General features: G+C 32.8%; 1 protein-coding gene across 17 annotated transcripts in view; it reads left to right on the forward strand.

The window, feature by feature from the left end:
* Positions 1-14,705, forward strand: part of PPIP5K2 (diphosphoinositol pentakisphosphate kinase 2) — a 128,038-nt gene that overhangs the window by 20,012 nt on the left and 93,321 nt on the right. For 16 of the 17 annotated variants that reach the window (XR_005211490.1, XM_037802261.1, XM_037802260.1 and 13 more), the window contains 6 exons: positions 6,938-7,282; positions 7,595-7,790; positions 9,761-9,851; positions 11,082-11,167; positions 12,674-12,828; positions 13,989-14,090. Coding sequence is in view for 16 of the 17 variants with exons in the window: in XM_037802261.1 (XP_037658189.1) it covers positions 7,169-7,282; positions 7,595-7,790; positions 9,761-9,851; positions 11,082-11,167; positions 12,674-12,828; positions 13,989-14,090 (744 nt within the window). In the remaining variant the exon portion in view is untranslated. Of the gene's footprint in view, positions 1-59; positions 433-6,937; positions 7,283-7,594; positions 7,791-9,760; positions 9,852-11,081; positions 11,168-12,673; positions 12,829-13,988; positions 14,091-14,705 lie in introns of those variants that run through there. The other variant, XM_037802262.1, reaches the window with a different exon arrangement.

The following is a 14,705-nucleotide window of genomic DNA, read 5'->3' on the forward strand; positions in this document are numbered from 1 at the left end:
TTTCCATTGCCTCCCCCTTCCTTCCTCCTCATTGTTTCCCTTTTTCATTTATTGGTTTTGAGACGCCAAAGCTTTCAGCTCAGCTAGAAGGGATAACTGTCGAACTGGTACTCGAGGCTGCCGTCTCGCTCCACCAAAGTAGGCAGCCTTGAGTTTGGGGACTGCTGTGGAATGGCTATTTTAGTTTTCATTTTTACCTTCATCCTTCTCTCGTCGCCGCTTCCACTCCCACTTCAAAAGAACAAAAAAGCCCTGTGCGCTGCAGCTGTCCCCTCTAAGGACAGAGACTGCAGGTTACTTTCGTACCTGATCGATTGGAGAGTTGCATCCTCGAGCACTTTGAGGGAGAAGAGTCGAAGGTGGTGACCGTTGGATCTCATTCACTAGGTTCTCGACCATCGTTTGGGAATTTGCGACCCACCGAGTCCTGAGGTTAATAGTTATTTTGCTTTATCGTGCTGGAAAGCTTAGCTTGTGGAAGTACGAAGCATAGCTGACTTTAGTACTTAGAATCTTTGCTTTACACCGGGGCCAGGTTTTGTTTGCTATTATAAATTCTTCAATGAAATATCCAATTTTTGTTCCATGCATTTAAAATAATAACTATAGCTGCCATTAACTGGGTTCTTACATGTGCCAAGTGCTTCACGTATTTTCTCACTCCTCAACTCCATGAGGTATAATTATTTTCCCCATTTTATGGAGGTAGTACTGAGGTATAGAGAGGTTAAGTAATTCACCCTAGGTTATTCTACTAGTAAACTACTGAAACTATTAGAAAACAGATCTGTCTCTCTCCTTAACTTGTATTTAACTATTATTCTATTATGATTCCGCAATTCCAGTTTCTTCACTAACATTTTCAGTGACTTAAAGTATTCATTCATGAAAAGAGATTTTTTTGCCTACTTATGAGTTTGACAAAAGACAGACTTGATCCCGGAGAAATTAGAGCTTTAGTATTGTCATGCAGAATTCATAGTTGGGCTCCTGAGGGAACCTATAGAAAGAACTACAGGGATGGCTTGGAAAGATTTTAGAGTTCAGTTAAGAGGGGCTCTGAATAGTAAGTGGGACTGACTCTTGGATGATCCAAGGTGCCATTTTAAGGTCTAGGTAGTTGTGGCCACAGTCAGTAAAGGTATGAAGGAGATGACTGTTTATCCCGAGTAGGAGTTGTCATGATAGTCTCAAGCAGTGTGGTAAGACTGGAAAAGATGTGATGATGTCTACAGCAGCAGCAGTGGCAAAGAGGAATTTCTGTGACTTCACTAGATGGAAAGTGGGTACATTCTAAATTGAATTGTTTCTATTTGTTCTTTGCTAACCAAGTTTAGGTCAGAAATCTTTGCCTTAATTATAACAACAGCTAACATTTACGGAGTGCTTATCATGTGCTAGTTGCTATACTACCTGCATTGTCATTTAATCTTCAAAACGAGAGGTTTATTAACTTGCTGAAGGACACAGAGCAGAACAACTACCAGAAACAGCTTTCCAACTCAGTTTTGTCAAGTCTAGAGCAGTGGGTCTCAAAGTGTTATTCCCAGATCGGCAGCAGTGGCATCACCTCAAAACTTCTAGAAATGCAAAATATCAACTCCTACCCCCAGATTTTCTAATGTAGTATTTTAACAAGCCATCCAGGTGGTCTGATACATGCTAAAGTTTGAGAACCACAGCTGTAGAGTATGAGTACTTTAATAACATGGTACTAATTTCAAATTTAGAAATCAAGATCAAAGTAGAGTTTGCATAGATTTAAAAAGATTCCCAAACTGCATATTCATTTGTTAAAATATAGATTCTCTGGTTAAGAAATGCTGAATCAGAAAATTTGGCCCAGGAACTTGTGTTTTTATAAGTGCCCCAGATAATTCTGATATATTAGAATTCATTTGGGAACCACTGCTATAGAAGTTTTAAAAAATAAAGAAATTTTCGACTCTGATACTATATTTGAATAATACAGTATCTTTAAGGTCAGCCAGTTATATATTTTGGAATTCATATTTGAGGATGTAGTTTGATAAAAGTACTGAATAATGTGGAAATGCTGTATGTATAAACTGTATTTGGTTCAGATGTCAGGGCTTCAAGTGAAATAGCAAACCACTTAGAATGTCCAGGATCTCTTCTAATGCTCATAAGATTTCATCTTATACTACAATTTACATACCACTTGGAAGGGGAGAGTGGATTAAAAAACAGATTTTTCCATATCTTTAGTTTTCTAAGAATATAGTCAGCATTTGCAATGTGGTAGTAAGAACTTGTGGAGTCCTAATTTTTGCTCTTGAGAGTGCGTGGTAACATTTGGTTTGAACAAACCTGGGTTCGAGTTCTATTTGCCACCATTATTAGTTGTATGATTATGGTCAAATTACTTGAAACTTCTAAATAGCTGTATGATTATGGTCAAATTACTTGAAACTTTTGAACTTCATGTTCTCATTTATAATGAAATGATGGACATAATGTCTGTGTACTTCAAGCATTTATAAAATGAGCAAAATAATCCTAATCCCAGGATTACCTGAGGATAATTGTTAAATCACAAAGTAGTAACTGCTTTCCAATTTGTTCATGTTATGACATTGTCTTAGTTTGCCAGGGCTGCTATAGTACCACAGACTAGTTGGCTTAAACAGCAGGAATTTATTGTCTCACAGTTCCGGAAGGCTAGAAGTCTGAATCAGGGTGTCGGCAGGGCCATGCTTCCCCTGAAGTCTAGGGTTCTGGTGGTGGCGGTAATCTGTCATGTTCCTTGGCTTGTGGCATTACTCAATCTCTGCCTCCATCAAATGGCTGTGCTATTGACTGCACAAATTATCTCTGTTTATAAGGGTACCAGTCATATTGGATTAATGGCCCACTCTTATCCAATTTGGCTTTATCTTAATATCTTCAAAGATCCTATTTGAAAATAAATTCACATTCACAGGACTGGGGGTTAGGACTTAACCATAAACATGTCTTTTTTTGGTGGGGGGATGACACAATTTCATCCATAGTATTTGAAAATGATAGTATTTGTGTAGTATGCTGGGTAAATTGAAGAAAGTGCTGCTGAAGGCAACTGGGCAGGAAATTCCAGCAGCTTAACAGACTGAAAGAATCAATTTCTTGGAATACCTATAATTCATTCATGGTGAGGTGACATGTTGGAAAGCTTCTGGGTTAATAAATTAAGTACTTACTAGGTAGCAATGTTCACTAAATGTTCTCTCCCTTCAGGTTTATAATAGTCTAGAGAAATATGTATGACCCAAATAATCATTAAATTACGACAAGGCAATAGGTGGTTAAAGATCAAAATGAATGATGCAGAAATTTTGAAAATTGTTAAGGAAAGTTTTGTGGAGGAACATCTATTGAGTACTTGAGATGTGACAAACATTAGGAAGACAAAGATTCTGCTTCATCAGTTTTATTTCCTTTCTTTTGGATCATTCCCATCAGATCTCCTATAATTAATAACATACTGTCATAACAATAGGGAACACATGTTTTTGCTTACCATGTGCTAGCTATCATTCTACCTTTCTCTGTAATCTTTTGGGTAGTAACGCTGGTTTTCACATTGTATTGCACGTTGGAATCACCTGAGAAGCAGTTCAAACTACCTGAGCCCCACTCCCAAACATTGTGATTTAATTGGCATGGATTATGGCCTGGACATTCAGATATAAGCCCTTTATTTATATATTATCTTGTTTAATCCTTACCATAAACTATAAGACAGATATAATTTATAGATGAGGAAACAGAGGTCCTGAGAAGTTAACTAACTTGCCTAAGGTGACACAGCTGTTGAAGTCAAGATTCAGACCCAGGTATTTTGGCTTCAGAATTCATGCTCTTAACCACTAGTCTATTCAGCCCATTTATAATATCTGTAAGTATCTCTCATCTATAAAAAGAGAATAGCTTAAAAAAAAAAAAAAAAGAAAAAGGCTTTCCTGACTTTATGTCATGCTAAGGCCCAGTTCCTCTGCCCACTCTTAATAGCAAAACTCTTCAAAGGAATTATTTTTATATCCTGTCACCAATTCTTCCATTCTCTTAAATGCAATCCAATCATATTTAATAGAATTGAAAAATCTTACCATGACTTCTCAGTGGTCTGTATGCATCTTTATTACTTCTGTCTTCATTTTCTGCCATTAGTCCTTTGCTTGCCTGCTGTGCTCCAGCTACAATGGTCTCATTATTCTTTGAATGTGAGAAATGTGCTAAACATAGGTCCTTGATACCTTTTGTTCTTGCCTGGAATGCTCTCACCATATAACCCCATGGCTAGTTTCCTCATTTAATTTAGATGTATCCTCAAGTGTCACCTTATTAGAGAGTTCTTCCTAACATGTATTTATTAGTTTCTTGCCTGCCGCCCCTCCAAATGAATGGAACATGGTTTCAGACCTAAGCTCGTAATATGAGGGACATATATCTATGCACTTCAAGCAGCATTGAAGATTGAAACAATTTGTATAAGTGAAGTTGATAAGTAAAATGATTTGTATAAGTGAAGATCAGTCATTAAGTTATACCTTCTTGAAAAACAAAACTGGAGATACACTTTTTCAAAAGTAGATTTCTTGTACAACGTATACAGTACATGTTGTGTAAAGTAGCTCAAAAATTTGGGAGGGTATATTGTGAAAAGACGAGTAGGAAATAACAACCAAATAGTCCTACAACCAAGAACATCAATCAGGTATTTGTTCCACTGGGTCATGGGATTATTAGCTGATTTTTAAAATTTCATTTTTATGCATTTCAGTCCTTTCATAATGGATACTCTAAAATTAGCAAGTTTTTAGATGTTAATTTTCAGTTCTGCCTCTAAAACAGGTTTAAATCACTTTAGTTATTTATGTTGAAAGGCTTAGAGAACACCTAAACTAGAAGGAAGTATAATTTTTAAACAATGTCATAAATTGTGTATACACTTGCACACATACATGCATACATACGTAAATACACACATACCTGTATATACACTGGTATACTGGATCTAGTGTCTCCTCTTAACACCATTCCTGAAATAGTACAATATTTATTACATTATTGCATATTTCTGTTATCTGTTTTGTTGGAGTGCTTATCATACTGAAACAGGAAATGTTAATTTAATTGTATGTCTTCCTCCAAGATTATATGCTTCTTAAGGAAAATGGCCGTGTTTAATTTGACTTTATATCTCCAGCGCCTAGTACTATGCCTCTTATGAAAGGTGAATAGTATTTGTTGAGTAAATATATTCATTTTAACCAATAATGAGCAATATTCATTCTTTTAGATTTGCATGATATATTAGTAGGGAGTTTGGTTTATTAGAGTGCCTATAAGAGCTAAGGTTTATTGAGTGCTTAATATATCCCAAGTACTTCTCTTGCTTAGCCTTTACAAAGTTACAGGGTGTTATATACCCCCCTTTTTATGGATGAAGAAACTGAGACCCGGGGAAACTAGCATAAGTTGCTGGTTATATAGTGGCACATTTAAACATGTATGTTTGACTCCAAAACACATGCCCTTCCTGCTACTGAAATAGTAGGGCTGTTTTTAGATGGGAGGAATGTGAAAAGTTAAGAAGAAATCAAAGGATGTTTGCTGTATGATACAAAACAGGAGAACTGAGATCAGCTCACCCTCTGGCAGCAAATGGTACAACAATTGGAAACTTTCTTTTCTTTTTCAGCAGACATCTTAGTTTTAAAACAATACAAAAGGGAGTTAGGGTGAAACACCCTGATTTATAAAGTAAAGTATGTGTGCTTTCTTTAATCACAAATTGTTTTAAATTTTGTAATACTCTGTGATCAAAGTAATTATAATTTTAAAGATGGATAAAACACAAGATTGGGTAAACTATCTTTAATGTTTAATAGGGAGCCAACAATTAAGCTGGAATTAGGGCTTTAGGAATAAGACTCTTGGAGTTATCCTTTGCATTTCTACCTAGCATATAGTTCAACACTTCTTAAGAATATTACGTCAAGTAATTTCTTGTATTACCAGTAATCAAAGGAAGCATTTGATATGTAGTTTCATCTTGGTAGGTAATTAATTTTAATATGACCAAGGAGCAAGTATGTATAAACATCTTTGGTAAGGTTATATCACTGTTATATGATAATTCTTAAAACTGATGTTCCTGGGTATCTGGTTATGTGGAAGAGTATGGGTGTCAGTGCATTACATAAAATTGCTTGTAGAATTTAGTGTATGTGTGCATTTTTTTTTTCTGGGAAGAGAATTCACAGATTTTATTAGATTTGCTAAAGGGTTTTTGATTTCTGAAAGTTTAAACTGCTGTTACAATTGAGTTTTGTTTTCACTCTGATTAGAGTGATTTATAAATGATTTACGTATGAAGCCAGAATGTAAAATGGTTATGTTCTGTGAAAAACCCATATGCATACTGAACTTTCATAAATTGAAGCCTTTTTAAAATTGACTTAATGTAATTTCAGATTGCTATTCAATTGTCAGTGATTTTTAAATTCACATTACCTTTAATCCATCCTTTTCCATTCAATTTCACTTTTATAGAACTATGTGATGAGGGAATGAGCTTTTTAAAAGCAACTTAAAATTTGAATGATTTTCTCCTAATTTGTTAGATATTTTTGGACTTGGTGAATTTAGTGTGTACTTCTTTTGATATTTTGTACCAGTTTGTCAAATTGCTAAGATGTAATTACTGAAGATAAGACCCTTAATTTTTTGAATTTATAGAAGGAAAGGATTTTCATTTTGAAGTTATGCATCAACTTATTGACTCTGGTTTTAAAGTGTCATTTGAAAGTATTTTGACATGAGTGTTTTTGAAGACTCCAAAATTAGTATTTTTCATTGCATTTAGGTTAAAGTATTGTTGTATTGACTCAGGGAAGCAAAAGCCTCACTGTCTTTGTTTTTTAAACTGCAGAACAACTTAAATATCAACATGAAGCAATGATATCTGAGAACAAAAGAACGTTTGCCAACTAACTGTCATCACAATTTCAAGTGATTGTATAAGCAGAAACCAGCTGCAACAGACCTATGTGTCAGCCAGCTATAAGAATGCTTTCTTCTGATACTGTTTACTTACAGGCAGTTTTAGTGTAGATTATTTAAATTATATCTGCACATCAATGAATATTCAAGTGAAATAAAAATGAGTGAAGCCCCCAGATTCTTTGTTGGGCCTGAAGATACAGAAATAAATCCTGGAAATTATCGACATTTCTTCCACCATGCAGACGAAGAAGATGATGACGAGGATGACTCTGTAAGTTGTTTGGTGAGAAGAGGGCAATACAGTTTTTATTAATCACTGTTACTGTGAATTAATAGTTATTTTAAATTGATAACACATTTTTTCACATACGAATTTGTTAGAAAGTTTTTAGGCTGCCAAAACATATTTTGGTTCATGCGTGATATTATTGAACCTGTGTTGCATCAGGAAATACAGTTGGGTTAATGTGTCACTTTTACTGATTCTGTGCATGCCTCACCTACTTCTGAAAAAGATTTAAGATAGCTGTATTTTGGAATTTTTATTAAGTTGACCTGATTATTTGTTTCCTTTCTGTTTTAGCCACCAGAAAGGCAGATTGTGGTTGGAATATGTTCCATGGCAAAGAAATCCAAATCCAAACCAATGAAAGAAATTCTTGAACGGATCTCCTTATTTAAATATATCACAGTAGTGGTATTTGAAGAGGATGTTATTTTGAATGAACCAGTGGAAAACTGGCCTTTGTGTGATTGTCTTATTTCATTCCATTCTAAAGGTATTAAAGAAAAGAGGAAACCCTTTTGTCTTCTCTGATTATAAAACTAATACATATTAGTTGTAGAAAATTGGAAAAAAAAAAGCAAAAAAATAAAATTAACATCACTGATAATACCACTCTGACAAGTTATGTTAATATTTTGATATATTTCTTTCCAGCCTTTTTCTTCTGTGTGTATATTTTTTAAAACCAAATTTAGTGTTATAATGTATGTATATAATTTTACATTTAGCTTTTTTCACTATTATTTCAAGAGTTTTTTTTTTTTTTCTTTCCATATCATTCTTCAAAACCTGATTTTTGTTGACTGCATGGAGTGTCATCATGTTGGATTGTCATCTCAGAAAAAGCCAAGGCCCTGATTTTTTTGCAAACTGATGTCCCTTTTCAGAAAACCTTAAAATTTGGTTATCCTTGAGGATAACATGATCTTCCTTTACCACCACATAGTTCTTCCTTCCAAGGCTATTTGCCTATAAAAAGCTAGGTGCTCTTAAGGTTATATCCTGTATACTGTCTCTTGGTAAGAAAAAATGTTCCTCTTTAACACAAAAGCAGGGAACCAACCATATACGTAGTTCGTATTTGCTGAATTCTGTTAGGAAGCTTCAGATGATAGGCATTGGGACATCTCTAAAAAAAGTGATGAGTGCTTCTGAGAGTCTTTATAAAAATTAAGAGATTTGTAACTTTTTTGTGACCAAGGTGATTCTTAGTATATTTAAACTTAATAATCTAAGAGAAATTTAGAAATTAAATCTTGTTTAACTTATCATAGCTTTTTTTTTTTTTTAACTTCAGCATGCTTTAAAACTGCTTTTTTCTCCCATCTATTCTGTTAATGCTACAAAATATAGGATCTTCACAGATATTTTGTGGTATACTATAATTAAATCCTGAAGTTATACACGCTTGCTTAATTTTACCCTTTTCCATAAGATTTTCACTGAAAATATTGTGATTTAAGGAATAGTAATGGGTCACATTTATTGAGTACTTACTATGCCAGGTACTGTGCTAAGTGCTGTATGTACACATTTCATTTAATCCCTCAAAAAGTATTAGGTAGGACTGGTTTCATATCCATTTACAGCAAGGAATCACAGGCTTAAAGATATTAAATAAATTTGCTCAAGGTCACATAACTTAGTGAAGGGTGGAGTCAGGATTTGAAACTAGGTTTATGGTCTTTAATCCTATGGTATACAGCCTCTGTTAATAATGTGTATTGATGGATAAAATTGGAGACTTTTAGTGTCCTTGCCGAGAATGAATTATAATCATTGAAATATTTTAGATTTTTCTTTTTTTGGGGGGACTCTTCTTGCCATATCTGCCATTAGATTTGTTTCTGTTGTAATTAGTACTTTGTTACCAAAGTCTGAAAATTTAAGGGAGTTAATTTCTGGTATCTTTTCAGTGACCTAGCAACAACATGATTCTGCTCATATATTTTGTTTCGAGCAAATCTGTTGTATACGAATTAATTGTTTTTGCTGCTATTTTAAAAGGGTGTATTAGGTGTGTAAGTTATCTGAATTATCTACTAACTTATATGTATAGACATCACAATTTATAAGTGAAAAGAAGTGCTGTATATATTACAAAAAAAAACCAGGTGACTCTGGTATACTTTTTAATTTATATTTAGATTTCTCTTTGTATATGAGGTAATTTTATCTTCTATCAGATGACTGAATAATCAGGCATTGACAAGTGTGTCTGGTCTAAATTTGGTTATGTTACCACTAGCTTGCTGTGCCTTGTCAATCAAATTAGAAAAAAATAAGGTTTGTTTAATTTACAAATTGAATCAAAGTTTATGTGTACCATACATGTTACAGAAGGCAGTTTCTGTGTTTCATTAAACACATTATAAGAGGGGGCATAAATTCAAGTTGATAGAGGTATAGGTGCCAACTTATTTTGAGATTGCACAGAATATGTTAATAAATGTGTGTTTTTAGGATTTCCACTGGACAAAGCAGTTGCCTATGCAAAACTCAGGAATCCATTTGTAATCAATGACTTGAATATGCAGTATCTCATTCAAGATAGGTGAGTGGTGGAATTGACTGAATTAAGGGAAGGAAAATTAACATTTAGTACCTACTGTAAGTTAATATGGCATCATATGTTTTCACATACATTAATTCACTGTATCCTCAAAATGTTTAGAAAAAGGTATTTACACCTATTTTTACGTATGAGAAAATTTGAGAATTAGGGAGATCAATTAATTTGCTTAGAGTCACAAGTAGTTCCCCATGTAGAACAGTAAGTACTTAAACCAGTTTGTTTAATTTCTGTAGCCTACTGAGTCACTGGAAATTATAAACAATTTTTGGGTCATGTGACTGATAATGAAACTAGGGCTCTACTCATAACTAGGTATTTTTTTATTGATAAAGTGTAACCATTTTGAAAAATATTGTACTATGTCTCTTAGCATTCATGTAATAGACCTGAAGCAGGAATTTCTAAGAGAAATTATAAAATGTGAGTGTATTTATATTTCATTTAATTGATGTTTCACCCTGAGGGTTACTCTTAATTTCACCAGCATTCTATTTTCTTTTGTTAGCATTACAATATGAGATTATATATCTGAAAATGCTTTATAAAATATAAGGCCCTGTTTTCTTTTTTTCTATTTTTGTTTTTTCTACTCTTCAGATAATAACACTATTAATATCTAAAATTGGAAACATTTCCCCTAGTTTATATATGAATGCATGTTTTTATATAGAATAAATACATTTAATAAGCATTTTCATATTAAGAAGTTTGGAAAAATAAAAGTATAAAAAAAGCTGTTTAATCCTGCCACTATATTTCCCATAATTTTTCCTTTAGGAAGTAACACATAAATACACCCAGGTACTACAAAATTAGGATCACTTTTCTCTTAGAGTACTGTGACTATTTCCCCATGTGATTAAATATTATTTGGGTATAAGGTTTTTAATGGATAGGTAGAATTCTGTCATTGAGATACATCAGCTTTATTTTACCATTTCTTTTTCTGTATTTACATTCCTGCTTTTAAAATTAGTATTTTAATATGCTACAAAAAGTACTCTTTTTGCATGCATTTTGTTCTCATTGCTGAATATTTCTTTGGTATACATTTTTCAATGTATATTTGTTTACTTAAAAAATAAAAAGGCTCAACATACATGCCCTTTTAGTAGTAAAACAATAATTATACTTTAAGAACAATATAATAAGTATACTTATTGTGAAATAGAAAGGTAAAACAGTAAAGAGGTTTTCCTTTTTCTTTAGGAGAGAAGTGTATAGTATTCTTCAAGCTGAAGGTATTTTACTTCCTCGTTATGCAATTTTGAATCGTGACCCAAATAATCCCAAAGGTAAGAGTAAGAAATTTTAAGCAAGCTGCCTTTTGCCTCTTGACATGCTTTCTGGACACTTCCCTTATATAATTAAGTAGAATAAATTTAAAGAATTCATAGTATTCTATTCAGTTTTTTTTAATGATCCAAATAAATAAGCATTATATTAAATTAAAATGTAATAAATATGAATTATAAGGCTCCTAATTTTGGAGGGAGTTATCTATCCTACTTTTCTTTGGTCTACATTGGACATATCTCTGAGAATTATAAAGAAGAATTTTAAAATTATGTATTTAATTGTGAATAAAAAGTATTTCATTATTTCTATTGAATTAATTATTAGAATTTCTGACTAGGTATGTTTTGAAATATTACTGCTTATTAATATTTTTAAGCACTTTTTGCTTCTTTTTCCTGATTACCTAAAACATAGCATGTAAGCTAATTTTAAGCATCACTTATTTGAAAAGGACAAGATAAATGTTCATCTGTATTAAGATTTAATATTTTGATAATCCTTAATATTTTGGAAATTTTGATGACTTTATTTTACCTATCACAATTTTTATTAAAACTAGAGGTAACATTTATTATCTGAAACCAGGACCTTTTTTTCATTGTTCTTGAGGTAAGAAATTACCTTTCTGATTGGATTGCTTGCTTACTTTGCATTTAGATCACTCTTTTAACTTAAATAATTTCATTTTTGTGGTATCTGTGAAGCAAATGAGCCTATACATTTTTCAGAAGATGTTAACATTCTAGCATTACTTCTCCATCTTTCCTTTTGGTGTCATTTCCTTTCTAACTTTGAATTCTATGGCATGGTAGGGTGAAATGGCAAGTTAATAAGATTTTGAAGAACCATAGCCTGTTTTGGTTTGGTAAAGCTGAGGAAATGCAATATACCAGAAATAGACTGGCTTTTACAATGGGAATTTATTAGCTTACAATTTACAGTTCTTGGCTGTGAAAATGTTCCAACTCAAAGCATTAATAGGATGATACCTGGATTCTGAAGACAGGCTACTGGCATCTGGGACACTTCTGTCACATGGGAAGGCACGTGGCTGGTATCTGCTGGTCCTTCTCCCCCGGGTTTTGTTGCTTTCAGCTTCTGACTGTTCTGTCTCTCACAGAATTGGGTGCTTCTCTGAATTTCATCTCTTAGCTCCTCAGTGGCTTTTATCCTCTTATAAAGAACTCCAGTAGGAGGAGTTCTTGAATGAGGAGGGTCACATCTCAATTGAAGTAACTTAATCAGAAGGTCCCACCTACAATAGTTCTGCACCCACAGGAATGGATTAAAAGAACATGGCCTTTTCTGGGGTACATAACCCTTCAGACTACCACAGTGCTTAATGCCATGCATATCATGATTGTTAATATATATTGTTTATGTAAATATTTTTATTTAAAGCAAAGTCAGTACATTATCCAAGATTACATTTCTTTGTGATCTATTCTAGTTCAAAAGACCTACATATAATTTTTTTTCTTACTATTATGTTTGACTTATAGAATGTAATCTGATTGAAGGGGAAGATCATGTGGAAGTAAATGGGGAAGTTTTTCAAAAGCCCTTTGTAGAAAAGCCAGTAAGTGCAGAAGATCACAATGTTTACATTTATTATCCAACATCTGCAGGTGGTGGAAGTCAAAGACTCTTTCGAAAGGTAAACCTTCGTTACTTTAGTGAATACTGTTTTTAGTACGTCTGTTGTATAAATTATATAAAGAAATCAAGCATTTAACAAAACATTTATTAAATACTGAATCTTAAAAATAAGTCATTTAGAGATAAATTGATAAAACTGATATCATACTTTGTCAGAAACGCAAGTCATCATTTCAGTTATTTAATTGTTTATACAAAATTCCTACCTACAGAATACTGAGAATGTGCCTTGATTTTCCTTCTAGCTAACATCTGTCAAATTAGAAATTGAGTAGTCTTTAAAAAATGGCAAAAAACACACAAAACCCAAAAACAGATCATAGAAAAGGTAACTCTAACTTTTACATACCTGAATTGCATCTGTAATTAAATTTGGGCAAATCAAAATTAAACAATAGCCACATTTTTAGATTGGCAAGGATCAAAAAGATTGAGTTAGTAGGTAAGCAGGCTCAAGCCCAGACATTTTTGGCAGGAATTTAATTTAGTAATAGTCTCTTAGCAACATAGTTTAGCAATATATCAAAATTATAAATGCATGTAAACTTATTAACAATCATGGAAAATGAATTAAGAACTTGAGATACATTTTTTTATCCATTAGAGTGGCAAATATTAAGAATTCTGACAGTACCAAGTATAGACAGGGTATAGAACCATTATGCTGGTGAGAGTCTTTGTAAGTTGAGTATGAGCATATTACATTTCTATTTAATTACCTTAGAAATACTCTGGAGCTATTGGAACACGCATAAGAATGTTCAAAGCAACATTGCTATACTAGTTAAAACTTGAGCAGCCTAAATATACACTGATAGGATAATTGATAAATTATGGTGTGTTTGAACAGTGGAAAATTCTGTAGTAAAAATGAACAAGAGAGTTACATGCAACAACATGATGAATCTTAAAAACATCATTCTGAGTGTTCATTGTATTTTTCTGCTATTTGATTTACATCTAAGTTATTACAGCAGAGAATACTATATAGTGCCAAGTATATAGTAAACATTGCTAAAAATATTAAATATTTTTTAAATATTTAAGGTATATTTTATTTGAAGATACTTAAGGTGGAAATAGAGATAATAAAAGGGTTACATTATAAAAATGAGGAGAATACTTTGGTTTTAACATTTGGACATCTTTTGTTTTCAGATTGGCAGTAGAAGTAGTGTGTATTCCCCAGAAAGCAATGTACGAAAAACAGGCTCATATATATATGAAGAGTTTATGCCTACAGATGGTACTGATGTTAAGGTAAGGTTGATTAAAAGTATATTTTAATCTGGTATTTAGAATTTACCAATGATCTCAGAAAAAGAGGTAATCCTTTAACTAGCTAGATCCAACCTCTATTTTGGATCACTTTCTTTTTTGATGAGAGATTTTTTTGTACTGTAAAGTCTATGGACCTTTTTTCTTTTTTTTTTTTTTTAAGAATAATGTTCTTAAATTCTAAAAATAAAACACAGGGTTACAAAGGAGACAAATCTTGTTGAAATACAGTTTTCAAAATATTTTAAAACCAACTTTGTAATACAATCATATATGATTTTTTAAAAGGCATTAAAGAATAAAATAAAGTGGTAAGGGTCTAGTATCTGTCATTTTTCAAGTAAGCCTGGCATACAAGATATTTCACAATCTCTCCTCTGTCTTAAAAACTTGTTTCTTACAGCCTAATCTATAACAAAGTTACTTGCAGTTACCTGAATATCATGCTGTTCCATGCTTCCGTCCTTTGTATGCGTTTATTACCCCTGCTTGTGTACCTTGGGATTCATATCCCCTCCTCTTTTTCTAAATTTTCTTTCTTCAGTTATTAACTTATATAATGTTTTATAGTTATTTGTGTCTCTTCTTTATTAAACT

The sequence above is a fragment of the Choloepus didactylus genome, chromosome 13 (genome assembly GCF_015220235.1).
Source record: "Choloepus didactylus isolate mChoDid1 chromosome 13, mChoDid1.pri, whole genome shotgun sequence".
Taxonomy (NCBI): Eukaryota; Metazoa; Chordata; class Mammalia; order Pilosa; family Megalonychidae; genus Choloepus; species Choloepus didactylus.